The following is a 15,490-nucleotide window of genomic DNA, read 5'->3' on the forward strand; positions in this document are numbered from 1 at the left end:
GTCGGAACATTGGTAAATAGGTCTGTGACGTCAAAACTGACTAGAATATCCTGAGATCTGATGTGTGGCTTTTTAAATTGTTCTATGAAAATGTTGAGTTGTGAATGTGATATTCAGTATTTCCTCGTATTGGAGATAAAATAGGTACCAGGAATGTTGCTAGTTGATGGCAAGGTGAGTTTATAGCACTGACAGTAGGCCTTAAAGGTATATTAGGTTTATGTACTTTAAGTAGTCCGTAGAATTGAGGGGGGAAATTCTTGTTGGTTCTTAAGTCTTTGGCTAGCTTCTCATTGATTAAATTTTGGTTCCTAAGTTTGTTCAGTGTTCTGTTGATGAGTCTTTCTGTCTTTTCTGTAGGGTCATTGGTGATCTTTTTGTATTGGTGTTCGTCTAGTAACTACTTGATCTTCAAGTCATAATCTCTGACGTCTAAGATGACTATACTATTTCCTTTGTCTGCTGATAGAATCTTGATAGTGTCATCCCGTCTTAGACGGTTCAGTGCATTGTATTCCTGTTTGGTGATGTTAGGTTTTGGTTTCTTGGCATTCCTGAAGATGGTGTAAGTTTGATGTCGGAATTGTTCAGCCATGGGTTTCGGGAGGTTTGGTGCAGCAGATTGCAGCTATGTCAACTGCTGGAACTGTGCTAGGATGTATGGCGAAGTTTAAGCCTAGGTTAAGGATCTTGTTTTCAGCATCACTTAGTAATCTCGAACTGTTGTTGTGTACTATGTTTGTAGTTGTAGGGGTATCTGTCTTGGTCAGTTTGTTGAACTTTTGGACTTTTTGATGCTTTTCAGGTTGGATGTATAGTGTATGGTGTAAAGTTTAAGATGTCCAGTGCTCTAGTGTCTGGGGTGAAAAGTTGTTGAAGCTCAGCATGTTGCGTTTCAGTTTTCTTGGTTAGGTCTATGTTCTTCTGTATGAAATCTTAGGAGGTTCCTGCTGGTATTGTCAAGAATTTTCTTTATCTTAGGAGTATTGGGGAGAGTAGTTATTTTGAGTATCAGAAAGTTTGGGATGATGTTCGAATCTCTGCAGCATAGTAGGAAGGTCATGTGATTGGCACGGTGTGCAAGCTTGGTAAGGTTCTTGTTGTAGTTGTTGATCTTCTTGATAAAAGCTGGTCCATAACAGCTCTTTAGGTAATATTTGATAGGTTGTTTAGGCAGAGTATTCATAATGAATCTAAGTTTCAAATGGACAGCAATTGCCTGTTGTAGAAACCTACAAATCCTGATAACTTTGTATTTTTGTAATTATTTGTTTACAATGAAAATATTAAAATTTTCTATAGATCCCTTACCTGTGGTTGTTTTTCTCCATCAAGAAGTGTCAAACAGTTTTTAAGCAGCTTACAAATGGTTCCTTCCTTATGTCTATCATCAGCAGACTCCTTCATGTTACGAGCTACTTTGTAAAGTAGCATTGCCACAGGAAGTTTGAAAGGATTTTGTGATGGATCATCCATCAAATCATCACAAAGAGTCGTCAAATCATAAAGCTTAACTACATCATCATTCTTTCCTACAAAAAAAAGATATACATCTTTTTTTTTTGTTTCTTTACCATACAGAATAAGAAACACCAACATTTTACAAATTAAGACTTATAAGCTAGTACTGAAAAATCCAGTTTGTCTTACTTTTTTAATATTTAAGTTGCTTAGTTAGAATAGAAATATAAAAACACATGCAAGGTAAAATAATACATTATTTAGACAATTAAAACTATATTAGCTGGTTTGAAAAACAATCTACCTTTTTTAATATTCTATTATTTTCAATGAATAAAAAAATGGTATGTTAAAATAAGTGAAAAAGTTAAGTAAAATGAACTAACAGAAGATTTTGATTTCTGGAAATAAGTTAGCAAATTTAAAATTCCATTCACTAGCTAAATAAATTATCATAAAGACAATGTTTGGAAATATAGAAGGATATGTATGAATTAAAACTTCTCCTACTGATTATAATTATTATCTATAGTTTAAAAAACATTTCATCAGTGCTAAAAATTAATCACTTAATTTTAACAGTACATGTAATCCCTAAAAAATGCTCATAAAATATGATTCATTAACTTAGTTTATTACGATAATTTATATCCTTATTTTTTAAACCTATTAGACCATACTTAACTATCCTTCCATCTTAAATCAACCATAAATGTTTTGACTTCAAAAGATATTCATACCCTTAAACAACCAATATGTGTGTCCACTTTTGGTAGCATTTGATTTTAGAAATGACAGAATATTTTGTGCAATATCTTTGACAACTTTTGGAGAGAATTGGGAGTTTTCGAGCTGAGGGATTTCTTCAGTTTTCAATAATTCGTATTTCTGTAAAGAAGCAAAGCTACTCACATCTACTGAATAAAGATGTGAAACTAGTAAATATAAAAAAATCATTTACTTGTTAAATAAGATAGGATATGAAAACTAAAACCATTTTATAGGATGCAATATTACTCTTAAGTACCATCTAAAAAAAGAATAAAAAAGAAAAGTCTCTTACAATCTGAGTATTACTTCCCTAAATAGAGATATAACTTCAAAAGATGTCATTACTAAAGCTATAGATTACAGTACGTAATAAACTAGGCTGTACCTATCTTTGGAGACTGTGCCTACTCTTTATATCTTAAAAAGTTAAATAACCATGAAATAATGCCATTTGAAGAGAAACAATACAGCCTGATATATGTAATATAACTTTAAAAGTATTATCAAAACCAGCCTGAAATACTTAAACAATAACACCTTAGTGGTAGTAACAGCCAGCCATACATTATTTGATCATCATACTGTTGGTAACAATGGTTTGACATATAAGTACCTAGTAATAAGATTAGTTTGTTTGGTTGGTTTGAATTTCACACAAAGGTACACGGGGGGCTATCTCCACTAGCCATTCCTAATTTAGCAGTGAAAAACTAAAGGGAAGGCAGCTAGTCATTATCACCCACCACCAACTCTTGGGCTACTCTTTTACCAATGAACAGTGGGACTGACTGTCACATTATAACACCTCCATAGCTGAAAGGGTGAGCATGTTTGGAGTGATGGGGATTAGAACCCCCTGACCATCAGATTGCGAGTATAGTGCCCCTAACCACCTGGTCATGCCAGGCCAAGTAATAAGAGCATGGCATGCATTACCTGAACATCATACTGTTAGTAACAATGATCTGACATACATGTATCTTGTTAAAAGAATACTACCATCTTCTCGGTAATAACAACCAGCCTCATACACATAACCTGAACATCATACAACTAGTAATACCAGCTTTGGGTATGTTCTGTGTAACTACCATATTCATCCCACTACCTCCCCCAAAAAATGCAAAACTATGTACTATTTTGTGCAATTTCTTTGTCTTTAGACACACTGATCAGGACTTGTATTTAAGTGGTGAGTTGACTGATGAAATTAAATTGTAGATGGTGCAGATCTTATATTTTTATATTTGATTTTTATTACTTAATTATCACAATGTCTTGGATAGTTAAAATTAAACAATTCACAATGCAAAACACTATCAAAAGTATCAATAGTCAACACTTAAATTTCTCTGCCTACCAATAAATGTCTTGGAGAACATTAGCCAATCTGACAATGAAATTTTTAAAGAAATATTACTATTATGTGGCCCTATTAGACTATGAGTACTTTATGAAATGTTATTAGTATGTCATCCTATTAGGCTAATAAGAATTCTATGAAATGTTACAATTATGTTGTCCCATTAGACTAATGAGTTCTTTATGAAACGTTACTATTATGTTGTCCTATAAGACTAATGAGAACTTTATGAAATGTTACTATTATGTGGCCCTATGAGGTTAATGAGTATTTTACAAAATGTTACTGTTATGGTGTCCTATTATGATAATGTGTACTTTAAGGAATGTTATTGTTATGTGACACTATTAGGCCAAAAATTTCTTTATGATGGTGACAATAGCTTGACAAACTAAATAATACCATCTTAATGGTAACAAGTCTCACATGCTAGAATACCTGCTTGGTGTTAAAATAGACATATGAATAATATCATTTTGATGGTTATGAGGGTCTGATTTACATGAGTAAATCATACTACTGGTTACAACACATATTAAAACAATTCTATCCGGGTGGTAACAAAAATGTGTTATACATAAGTAATACCATCCTGATAACAACAGCAGGCTAACCCACCTAAATAAATCACACTACTAAACATTATTGTAAGTTCCTTACAAATGTGAGGAAGTGAATAACATCACTAATGTTGTTGTTTTAAGATTATAAACAAAGTTTCCCTCCTTATTTACGGGAAGTGGTTGAGTTTCTTAAATTACATTTCAAGATGTCCTGACATCATATGTGACACATAATAAAACTGATCAATGAATGTGAGTATTTTGTAAGTTAACCTACCTAAATCTTTGGAATATTTACCATTGCTATTAATATTTTGTGTTCTAGACAAATAAACTGGAATTCAAAATTGTTTATCTTAAAGTTTCACCATAACATTTACCTGGTACCAAGAAAATTATTTAGCTTAGATATTGCTGAAGAAGTTGAATATATGCTGAAGATATTGTTTGGGTTTACAACAGTTCAATAGTACGTAACAGAGCTAAATTATCAAGGATTGCACAATATTCCACAACTTTTCAAGGGCTTTCTGGATTGAACCATATATTACTGATGTAGTTTAACATATGAAGAATCCTTGACTTGAAGTGTTTCCTCATTCAAACTACCTCCCATTCAATAGTACGTAACAGAGCTAAATTATCAAGGATTGCACAAAAACAATATTCCACAACTTTTCAAGGGCTTTCTGGATTGAACCATATATTACTGATGTAGTTTAACATATGAAGAATCCTTGACTTGAAGTGTTTCCTCATTCAAACTACCTCCCATTAAAATACTAGTTGTTTACCATAAATCCTCATGCCTAAGCATATAGATGGACAGAGGACCTGTTTCACATGTTCTTTAATGCATGTTTGAAGGTTCTAAATGTTGAACCTATTGAGAAAACTGAATTATTCCTCCAACCACACAATGGCATTCTGTGGTGTGCTACAGATGCTGTCTAATTTGATGTCATCATATGCAGCACTGACAGACCCAACACAAACACACAGTTTTCAGTCTATACCATTAGGCTTCACTTTCTCTAACAGTTATCAGTCAGAGTGTTGGAATTGTGGAAATTCTGCTATTTAGTTCTCAACTGGAATGGTCATGGTATATTAATGGAGCATAAGTGAAGCAGGCCAGCTGTAAAGCTTACATCATTGCATCTAAAGGTAAACACATGGTATTCTGAGTATCTGTGGCCACAGGTTGAGGTCTGTTTGACCTTAACATAGGAATGAGAACTCAGTGAAGTGCACAAGAAGCTTACTGTTGTGTTTGTAGAATCAGACAGTCAGTTGTGTTTCATATTATCACATAAATATTAGTTATGCACATCTATAAAAAGTACTCACCTAGCAGGCTCCATTGGAGCACCAGGAATGTTGTCAGCACTGAAGCTGAGTATATGATAAAGGATCAACTACTATAACCTTTGGAGAGAGTTTGATAGTCTTTAGTGACTATTAAAAGGAAAGAGAAAGAATCTACTACATTATTCATGGTGGGTGAATGCAGATAGATGAATGTCTGGACCATTGGGTCAACACACTAGATCTTGCTGGTAAGTAAGATGGAATGATGAAAGTAGACCTAAGACTGCTTTTTTGCACTCAGGAATATTGTATAAATTGTGCACCATACCATTTCGTCAATGTAATTCACCCTAATGTTTTTGAGAGGCTAATAGGGCACACACTTTAAAAACCATCATGGGAGGATTGTCTTGTCTATCTGGATGACATTTTCAATTTTGGTTGTACATTTAAGGGTATGTTCTTAAGTTATCAAAGATGCAGGAATAAAATTCAAACCCAGAAATTATGCTTAACATAGATGGAAATGGAGTTTCTCAGTCACACAATAAACAAGGATGGAGTGGCCAATGGGATAGTTTAGACACTCTATCATCTGCTATGCCCAAAATGAAAAATTGCTATAAAGGGAAAGCTCCAACAAAGAGTTGTAAGTGTGGTAGTTTGGACTGATAAAAAGTTCCTTAGCAGCAACAGCTAGGGGGTCAACTCTGTAGTTCAGTTCTTAGAGCACTTGGTGTGCAAGAGGTTTCCGAACCACTCCAAAGCCCAGGAGATGCAAAATTACTACAAAAAATACTGGTGTCAAACTAGTTATTGTCCCATGAGTCTGACATAAGGCCTGAGAACATATCTTGCTTATGAAAGGAAAAGAATATGGTAGTTTGAGCAGTTAAGAATGCTTTTCTAACAAGTGCTACTGAGTTAAACCTTTAGCTCTGTTGGTAGAGCACTTACCCTTTAGTGAATGATCCCAAGTTTAAATTTATCTTGAGGAAGAAACAAATATTGGATCACTATATAGAATCTCCCTTTTAGAGAATCATCTGGATATAGTTGGTCTTCTGCCCAAAAGTGAAAAACGTATTTGGTATGTACTGGTCATAATCAATTACTTCACCAAATGGGCTGAATCTTATGCAATGATTAATACTGTATTACAACCCCATGCTGATGGCTCAACAATGAATAGCATGATCTACTTATACTTAAATGTTATTGGTTTATTGCTCTTTAAACCATGTATAACTATTATTCATGCCATTATAAGTTGTAAATCACTTGGGGAGTATGGAGCTCACATTATGCAATTGAATTACATTACCCATGAGCTACTCCAAGCTGCTCATTTGTGTGCCTCATAAAATATTTTTATCATTACTTCTTTTACCTAATCTAACTTTAACTAACCTAAAGCGATTCCTATTTTTACATTTTAGTTACTTTTATAGTAATAAAGAATGAAAAACACGAAAGACAAGAAATAAAGTAATTATCGGGACTTTCTTTTTTTTTACTGTCGAAAACACTTAACCCTACTTTTTATACTATTTATTGCCATATAAGTTGTAAGTCACTAGGTGAATGAGTAGCTCAAGTTACCATATTGAATGAAATAATGTACAAGCTACTCATGAATATTCCTCATGGAGAACTGTTTTTTTTTAAATATCTGAGGGTTATTGGCAATAATTGCTTAATTCATGTCAATTTGGTTTTATACACAGTTTCTTTTATTAAATTCTACTCATTTTAATTTGCTAATGTGACTGTTGGAGTCTTTTTGTTTAATAAAGTTTCCCTTTTTTGTACAAGTTCATGGTTCTTGAATGTGGTCATAGAATGAGAATAGTAAAAATTTCATTTGTGTGTCCAATTCTGACATTTAACATTTACCTTTTAAGCGTTTTTTTGACTGTTGGGGTGTTTTGTTTAATAAAGTTTCCCTTTTTTGTACAAGTTCATGGTTCTTGAATGTGGTCATAGAATGAGAATAGTAAAAATTTCATTTGTTTGTCCAATTCTGACATTTAACATTTACCTTTTAAGCGTTGGATCCATGATGGCACTAAAATAGAGGGGGCAGGAGGAGCAAAGCAGTTGAAAACAACTGTAAACTTACAGTAATTCTCACCTCAGAATAAGGTTACATGCAACAATGAAAATTTCATAGAGCTTAAACTTGTTCGTCTGTATCTTGCATCATTGCATTGTTCCCCTGGGCAGTATGTTATACTCAAGAGCAGTGATATTATAGACTTCTACAAGTTAGTATAAGCTGGAATTAATCTTTCTTTCAATATGCATATTGAAAATGGTCATGAGATAAATAATCCACCCAATACAGTAATAACCCAGTACACTTTGTGTTAGCATGGATATCAGAATTATTATTACTCTTTGTTTTACATGTATGCTTGAGTCTTCTTCCTTTGCAGTCCATACTTATTGTTTTTAAATCACTTACTGAATCTTTGTTTACTGGACATATTGAACACCATTGAACCTGAATATCCTCTGATAAGAAATCAAGGTTTCATGTTAACTTTTACCATTGTTATAATTCACAAAAATTGCAATTCAAGTTATGAATGCTTAGATTACAAGTAACTGTTGCCACACGACAACTATTAGCATAAATTGTACCTCAGAAATGCCCTCAAGTGAAAGAATAATATTTAAACATTACTGTTTGGCTATACTATAGGCATAACAAACTTGCTATTAAAATTCAACTTTTTCAAATGTGAGTCATAATCCACCAAATGGTTTATGAATTGTCAACTACCTCACAATAACTGCAAAATGTAGGACACGTTTTGTTTGAAATTATAACACAGTTTTATTCTCCACAACTTCTTGAAACTCTCAGCCAACCAGAAAAGTATAAGCTGGTTACTAAGGCTTTAACCCTTTCATGCTGACCTCACTTTCTAAAACTCCTGTTTGTGTATGTCACAAAGTTTTACTGAGTTAGTCAAAATTTAAACAACTTTACTATCAATATATTTAATGAAATTAGCATTATCAAATATGTGAAAATTCAAAAACGTTTTATATTATATAAATTTGAATTCCTTTATTTCAAAAGAAACTTTTAAATAAAAACACTTAAACTTCAGTTTTGTTGTCAGGTGATGCAAGAGCCATCCCACATCTTAATGTTTTTTCTCTCTTACTTGAATAATAGCTCATGTACAGAGTACATGTATGTCTACGGTGAATCTACTCATACAGCATATTCATCTATTCTCAGTTTAAATTCCATCAGGTCAACCCAAAGACCACGAAAAACGAATTTGCTCTCCCCATGACAGTAGCCATATCAACCTTTTTATGTGAACATGTTATTTCAAGTAACATGTACTTATTTAATTGGCAAAAGAAAGAGCTCATTTTAAACTGGTGTGCAATATTCATTACCAAGTCCATCAAACAGCCAAGGCACTGTTTGCTGATTTCGTTCCTCGCTAGCACTTAGCACTGTCTCTCACCTAGATACATATTATATACATATTAGTTAGATAGACAGTTAAGTTGTATTCGGGTTTGACTTTTAGTATTTTAGTTAATTGTGAACTATTTATGTTTTAAAATTCATATTTGAAAGGTTTGATCATTTTTCAATATAACCAAAACTTTGCCTCAGTATGCAAGAGTTAACTTGGTTAATTTACTACACAAGTGCAAAAATATTTTGTTGAAGGATTGCATATCTCTGCCAAAGATACTTTAATATGCCCGAGGGCATCCTTTGGCATGTCATAAAAGGGACAGGAAAGGAAAATAAAACATTAACAAAGAGTTAAAAAGTATGCACAAATCTCTATTTCTTAATTTTAAATATTTCATTGACTGTATGTTGATGATAATAGCTACACAAACAATTTCATCTACTAGTTTTATTTCTGGAACAAAACTTTAAGAGAGTTACGTGACCTATTTGCATTCTAAGTAGGTCAACATCAAAGGGTTAAAGTCATAAGTACAGAATTTCCATTCCTTTCAAAACGAAACAGTAAGTGATAGAGCATTTAACAAATCTTTTAAGAAAGAAATATTTACTTTGGAATTCAAAACATGAAAAATATTTCAACAGTTTATATATTTGTTTGCAATTAAGCACAAAGCTTCACATGAGCTATCTGTGCTGTGCCTACCATGAGTATCGAAACCGTGTTTCTAGCTTTGTAAGTAAGCAGACATACCGATACTTCAACAAAGATGAATAAAGAATCTGATCAGATTCAACAATAGCTAAGCAACTTTTCACATGTTGAAATCAGTATGATTTGCATATACAGTCAAAATATATTGTGATTGGTGAATTTCTTGCCCAGCGCAATGTACTACAGTGACAATTTCATATAGCTTACACTTGTTGAATCTAAATTGTTCAGAGCTGTATCTCTACTGTTACTGTACACATGTGCCAGGATTCAATATTATGGTTTTAATGCAACTTTTGTTGGGAAAATGTACAAAGATTTAAAACCATTTATCTTATCTTTTGACAAAGATATGGTCTGAGGCTCAAAATTATTTATATTAATTATTGTTACAAAAATGTATCAGGGTTTAAGAAAGCTGTTTACCTAAACACTTCCTAAAAATATGTGCCAGGATTTCAGAAAAATGTTTAGTTCAATAGTCTGGAATATATACTATTATCATGCCCTTAAATACCAATTTGGGGAAAATAATTTTAATAATGCTGGTTACAGCAACAATATGATATAAACATAAACTCACTACTTTGGTAATGATGGTCTGGCATAAAGATATCAGTAACAAGATACTTGACATAAACTTACATCCTGCTAATAATAAGATGGTGCAAACATTACATCATGTAAACATCATGCTAGAAACAATAATCTTGAATAAAGGCTATAATATATCGCTAATAACAACAACATGAAATAAACATTATACTGGTAACACCAGTAATATGGCATATATATATGATTGTTATAACAACTTTTGTGTGAAGTATTTAGCAAGACACGTGGTAAATTAAAAAACAAAAAAACCTCAATTTACACACATACCTGAACAATACCATCTAGGTGATAGCACATAACTACTTCTGGGACATTGCACATCAAGTTGTCAAGCCAATAATCCAGTCCAGTGAGTACATTGATAGGTTTCTTCGTGTCTCTGGATATTAACACAAGAGAATTATTACCTCAACACACAGTCTTATACATTTGTGCAACAATGTGAGCTGCAGACTTTCTTTACAATTACAAGAGATTTTTTTAGATAAGTTTAATAGGAATTCAAACTTTAATTACACAAAATGAATTATCTATTTGGCAAAAATGCTACAGAAATACTTTCTACAGAAACTTTAGTGACTTAAGGTTAACTCAACAAAAAATAACAACATATTTTAATAATTATTCTTATCTAATTATCAATAAATTCTTAAAAATGTTAGTGTATACTTACACACATACATTACATATACATTATTCAAGTTTATATAAAATATACACATTTTTGAAGATAATACATGACATTAAACTTCAAAAATGATTCTGCAAATATTGTTTTATTTCAAGTATAATACTTTTTTTATATATATTTATAAAAACAAAAGATACATCTCAAACATTATGCTTAGAGCAAATATAAATTATGGTTAAATGTTTTCCACTATTTAATTTACATGTGCCATATTCTTTAAAAAATCAACTCATTTGTTTAATCACAGGTTCTACAACATACCTTAGCCTTAAACTCACAGCTGGATGTGTTCCTCCACCAAAGATAGGCATATCTGTTCCAATCAGCATGCGAATATCCTCGAAATTCCACAAGACATTTCTTAAAAATTCATGACTCTCTTTCAGTACTTCTTCCTACATAGCACAGAAAGTGCATTATTATCAATTCAAAAGTTGATTTAAGACTGCACAATAAGAAAAAAGCTTCATAAAAAGGCTAAATATAATACAAGTTTCTTTCTTGCTTAACTCTTTTACCCTCTAGAAGCTGGGATGTACAAAATAAACAGCAGTAAATTTCAACAGTTTTCTACTAAAACAATTTAACATGTACAGTGCTCACCCTGCCAATCAACATTTGTATATATTTTTTAAAATATGTGATAAAAATCAATAAATGTATTATTTGAGAAAAAAAAATCAACACACCTAGCTCAACAGTTCAAACACAACGTTTTATTTATTCACGAGTATAAGTAACAAGCATGTGCCAATAAACTTCTGCAACTTCCACCCACCATGCTTTAAACTTATACTGCAGTTAGTTTCCTTACTTGATTTCCGATTATTGGATTAATCACTGTTTAACATTTTTGGTTTGACACATTTAATTGCCACTATCTGCAGCAGTTTATTGTGTAAACATGCTATTGATTATTCATTCAGGCAATTTAATAATTTATAGCATCAAACAAGTTAGTGCAACTGCCCAATAAAACGTTTTATTAAAAGAATGTCACATGGTCAAGAAGCATTAACCCTTGCATTCAAAATTTTATTGAAGTACTATATTTTATGAATGTATACTTTGTAACAATTATATATTATTATTCTAATTTTAGTATTATACATTAGTTAATTTCTTAATTTAAAAGCAAATATAAAAAACACACCTAAATATCGATTTTTGTGTCATGTGGAATGTTGAATGCAGAATTGGTTCACACAAGATATTTGTGATATCCAAATACAAAGTCTATAGTTTCTTATGAATTAGATACTTAAATTATCAATACTGATAAGCTAGAATATAAAATAAGAACCTTCTATCTTTTCTATTTTCTGAAATATTAATATATTTATTGAATCAACCAAAAATAATAAATATATATAATGTACAATTTTATGAGATTTAAGCTACTTAGACTAAGCATTCATGTTTTCGTGTTATAATTTGTAACCATTCTAGAACAAAAAAAAGCATAAATTATATTTATTTCTTAATTTTTTATGGTGGTTACTAGGTTGGTCAAATCCAGTACTGAAATTCAATAGTGAAAATATCAGATAAAATATAAAGTATTTCCTTTAAAAACGTTTGATAAGTATCTGGAGGTTATAAAGACTTCACATATAAAATTGGAAAATTTTCTGATGCATAAAGGTATTTTTAATCTTAAAATCAAAATTATTTGCACGTTGGATAGTCAACACTCGAAAAGAAATAAAAGGCAAGAGAAAAACATTACTTCTTAAAACTTAATAAAAAAAAAAAATTGATATTTTGTGTACAAAAGTCTTGTAATGTTCAATGATAATCTGCAAAATTTTGTGAAGATATGCTTACTAATTTAAAAGTTATAGCATAAAAATTATAACAAGCACAAAATGGTGACGAGGTTGGTCCTTGGGTCTGAGCCCATGCTGAAAGAGTTAACTATTCGTTTCCCATAAATAATTGAGGAAATTATAAGTTCCATTACTGTAATAACCAAAAACAGCTGATTACATGAGTCTGACTACAGATGCTTTCTTTATGTTATTAGAAATATGACTAGCAGACTATTAAATTGGAATTAACTGGTAAAGAGTTAAAGGAAGGTACAAATAAAACATATTTCAACAAGTTGTTTTTTTAAATTTTACACTCAAGTTACAATTGCATTTTCATTTATTCAAAAGGAGAAGGTATACATTAACTATTAATAAATTTACTTCATATAGTATTTACGTGTGTTTAACTTGGTTAACCTTCTGAATGCAGGTAATGTTAATATGCACATGGCACGACTTTTTATTCACCTTACTCAGATGACTCAAAAAGGTCACATGTGGGAATGGTAATGAGCTACTTTATTATTAATGTATACCAATAAACTTGGCATCAAAACATAATTAATAAACAAAATTTCAATTTGACTACAATAATGGGAGACTTACAAAATTATAGAAGATGAAGTACATTAAACAGTTGAAAAGGAAGAAAAAAAAAGGATTGGTTGAAAAATCTAAAAATCAACAATAAGGATTTCTTTAAATACATTATGGGTTGCAAAATGTTAGGATAGGAGCAGGGGCCTTTGAGCTAGGGATGATAATGGAAGGCTTGTTTCTGAGGATTATGAGATAGTTAGGTCATTAAATCAAACTTTTTCTTCAATTTCTACTAATGAAGATTTAAGCAGTATTCTTCATCCTAAATATCTGCTACTCCAAAACAATTCCATAAGTAGAGGGCAGGTGCTAAAAGACTGGAACTTGGCTAATGCTTTTCAAAGGAGGTTATAAAAACTGTCCTGCTAAATCTAGGCCTATTAGTCTGAGATGTATTTGAAAAAAATTTTGAAGATCTCATGAAAGATGCTTTGCAAAGTCGTTTGACAAAGTTTATAATTTTGTTGGATAATCAATACAGTTTCACTTAGGGAAAATCTTGTTTTCCTATTGTGAATTTCTTTGAAGATGTTACTTCTTATGATGATAAGGGTAAAACAGTGAATTTGGAATATTTGGATTTTAAGAAAGCATTTGAAAAGATGCTAAATAAAAAACTTCTTAAAAAATCTCTAAGTGTGGGAGATAAGCTGATTTGCTGGATTTAAAAATGGCTATGGGGTAGAAAGCAGAAATTCATTATAAAGAGTTCAAACTTCACGAAAGTCACAAGTGGGGTACATCAAGGCTCATTGGTGAGACCTTAGTTCTTTTTCATTTACATCAATGACACGGATAGAGGAATGGTCAATAAATTGCTTATATTTGGTGATGATATTAAGGTCTTGGGTGTTGCTTGATATGAAGAAGATGCTACTGCTTTAAAAAAAAAAGAGTTTAGATCATTTGGTGAAATTATAATATATGTAAGATAATGCAATGTGGGTTATAATAACATAAATAGTAAGTATAAAACAGCCATTAGGATTATACATGGAATGGAATAATTGTTATAAATGGACAGGTCAAGATCTCTGAAAAAAAAAGCAGAAGAGTTAAAGGGTGTCTGAATCAAGCATTCAAGATTGTTAAGAGAATTGATAGTAATAAGGCATCATCTTTTTTTTCATATCTGTTGGTAAGAATGGTGGGACAAGGGGCCAAAAATATCAATTTTGAAAGGGGTAGTAGCCATCTTAGGCTTAGAGAATTTTACTTTTCTAACAGTGGTTGCCTTCAGATGAGGTGGATGCAGCAATGACCAGAGCTGAATGATATTTTTTTTTAAGTAGATTGGTCGACCTTAATGGGCAAAAAGTCCTCTTGATGTCTCTCAAATTTTATATAAAGATAAAAATTACTATGTCTCACATGTAACATTTAATACTGTTACGACATCGAGGTCACGTGACTAGTATCACGCCACGTCATTCTCGAACTTTCACGTCTTTTCCTTAAATCTCGTGATCTTTCTCAATATAGTGTAGTCTTGTATATATAAGACCGGCCACGAAGTGATGGAGAAGTATTGTGTAAGTGAATGAGTAATTGAATGTGTGCGGACAAAATATTGTTGGCCACGTGAGACGTGAGTTATAGCATTGCTATAGAGCGACTGTTGAAATTAAGTGTATCGTAAAGTTGTATTCGGAAAGAATAAACCAGTTTTATTTAAGAAAGGACTTGTGTCGCTAAACTTTCGTCGGAACGAATTTACGGAAAATTAATTAACAAATGGAGACATAACAAATTGGTGTCAGAGAGTTGGACAGAAATAAAAAAAAAAAGAAGAAGAAGAAGATGGAAACGAGAGGCGGAAAATCAAACTACAGCTTAGCAGATTTGATGGCAGCAATACAAGAACAGCAAAAGAAACAAGAAAAATGAGAAAATAAACAAGAAGAACGAGAAGAGAAATTACAGCAGTTGTTGGAAGAAAAAGAAAAAAAACAAGAAGAACGAGAAGAGAAATTACAGCAGTTGTTGGAGGAAAAAGAAAAGAAACAAGAAGAGAGACAACAGCAGTGCAAAAAAACCTGCAACAGAGGCAGCTCGAACAGCAAAATAAACAATAAGAGAGATTACAGCAGTGGTTGGAGGAAAAAGAAAAGAAACAAGAAGAACGAGAAAAT

The 15,490-nt window shown here is 31.9% G+C and overlaps 1 protein-coding gene across 4 annotated transcripts in view; it reads right to left on the bottom strand.

The window, feature by feature from the left end:
- The window catches only part of LOC106464357 (erythroid differentiation-related factor 1-like), a 69,563-nt gene that overhangs the window by 19,169 nt on the left and 34,904 nt on the right, over window positions 1-15,490 (bottom strand). For all 4 annotated transcript variants that reach the window (XM_022392046.1, XM_022392045.1, XM_022392048.1 and 1 more), the window contains exons 9-12: window positions 11,206-11,339; window positions 10,521-10,632; window positions 2,202-2,349; window positions 1,312-1,532 (exon numbers count right to left, since the gene is read on the bottom strand). In XM_022392046.1, the coding sequence (XP_022247754.1) occupies window positions 1,312-1,532; window positions 2,202-2,349; window positions 10,521-10,632; window positions 11,206-11,339 (615 nt within the window). The remainder of the gene's footprint in view (window positions 1-1,311; window positions 1,533-2,201; window positions 2,350-10,520; window positions 10,633-11,205; window positions 11,340-15,490) is intronic.

Source organism: Limulus polyphemus, unplaced genomic scaffold (genome assembly GCF_000517525.1).
Source record: "Limulus polyphemus unplaced genomic scaffold, Limulus_polyphemus-2.1.2 Scaffold1626, whole genome shotgun sequence".
NCBI lineage: Eukaryota > Metazoa > Arthropoda > Merostomata > Xiphosura > Limulidae > Limulus > Limulus polyphemus.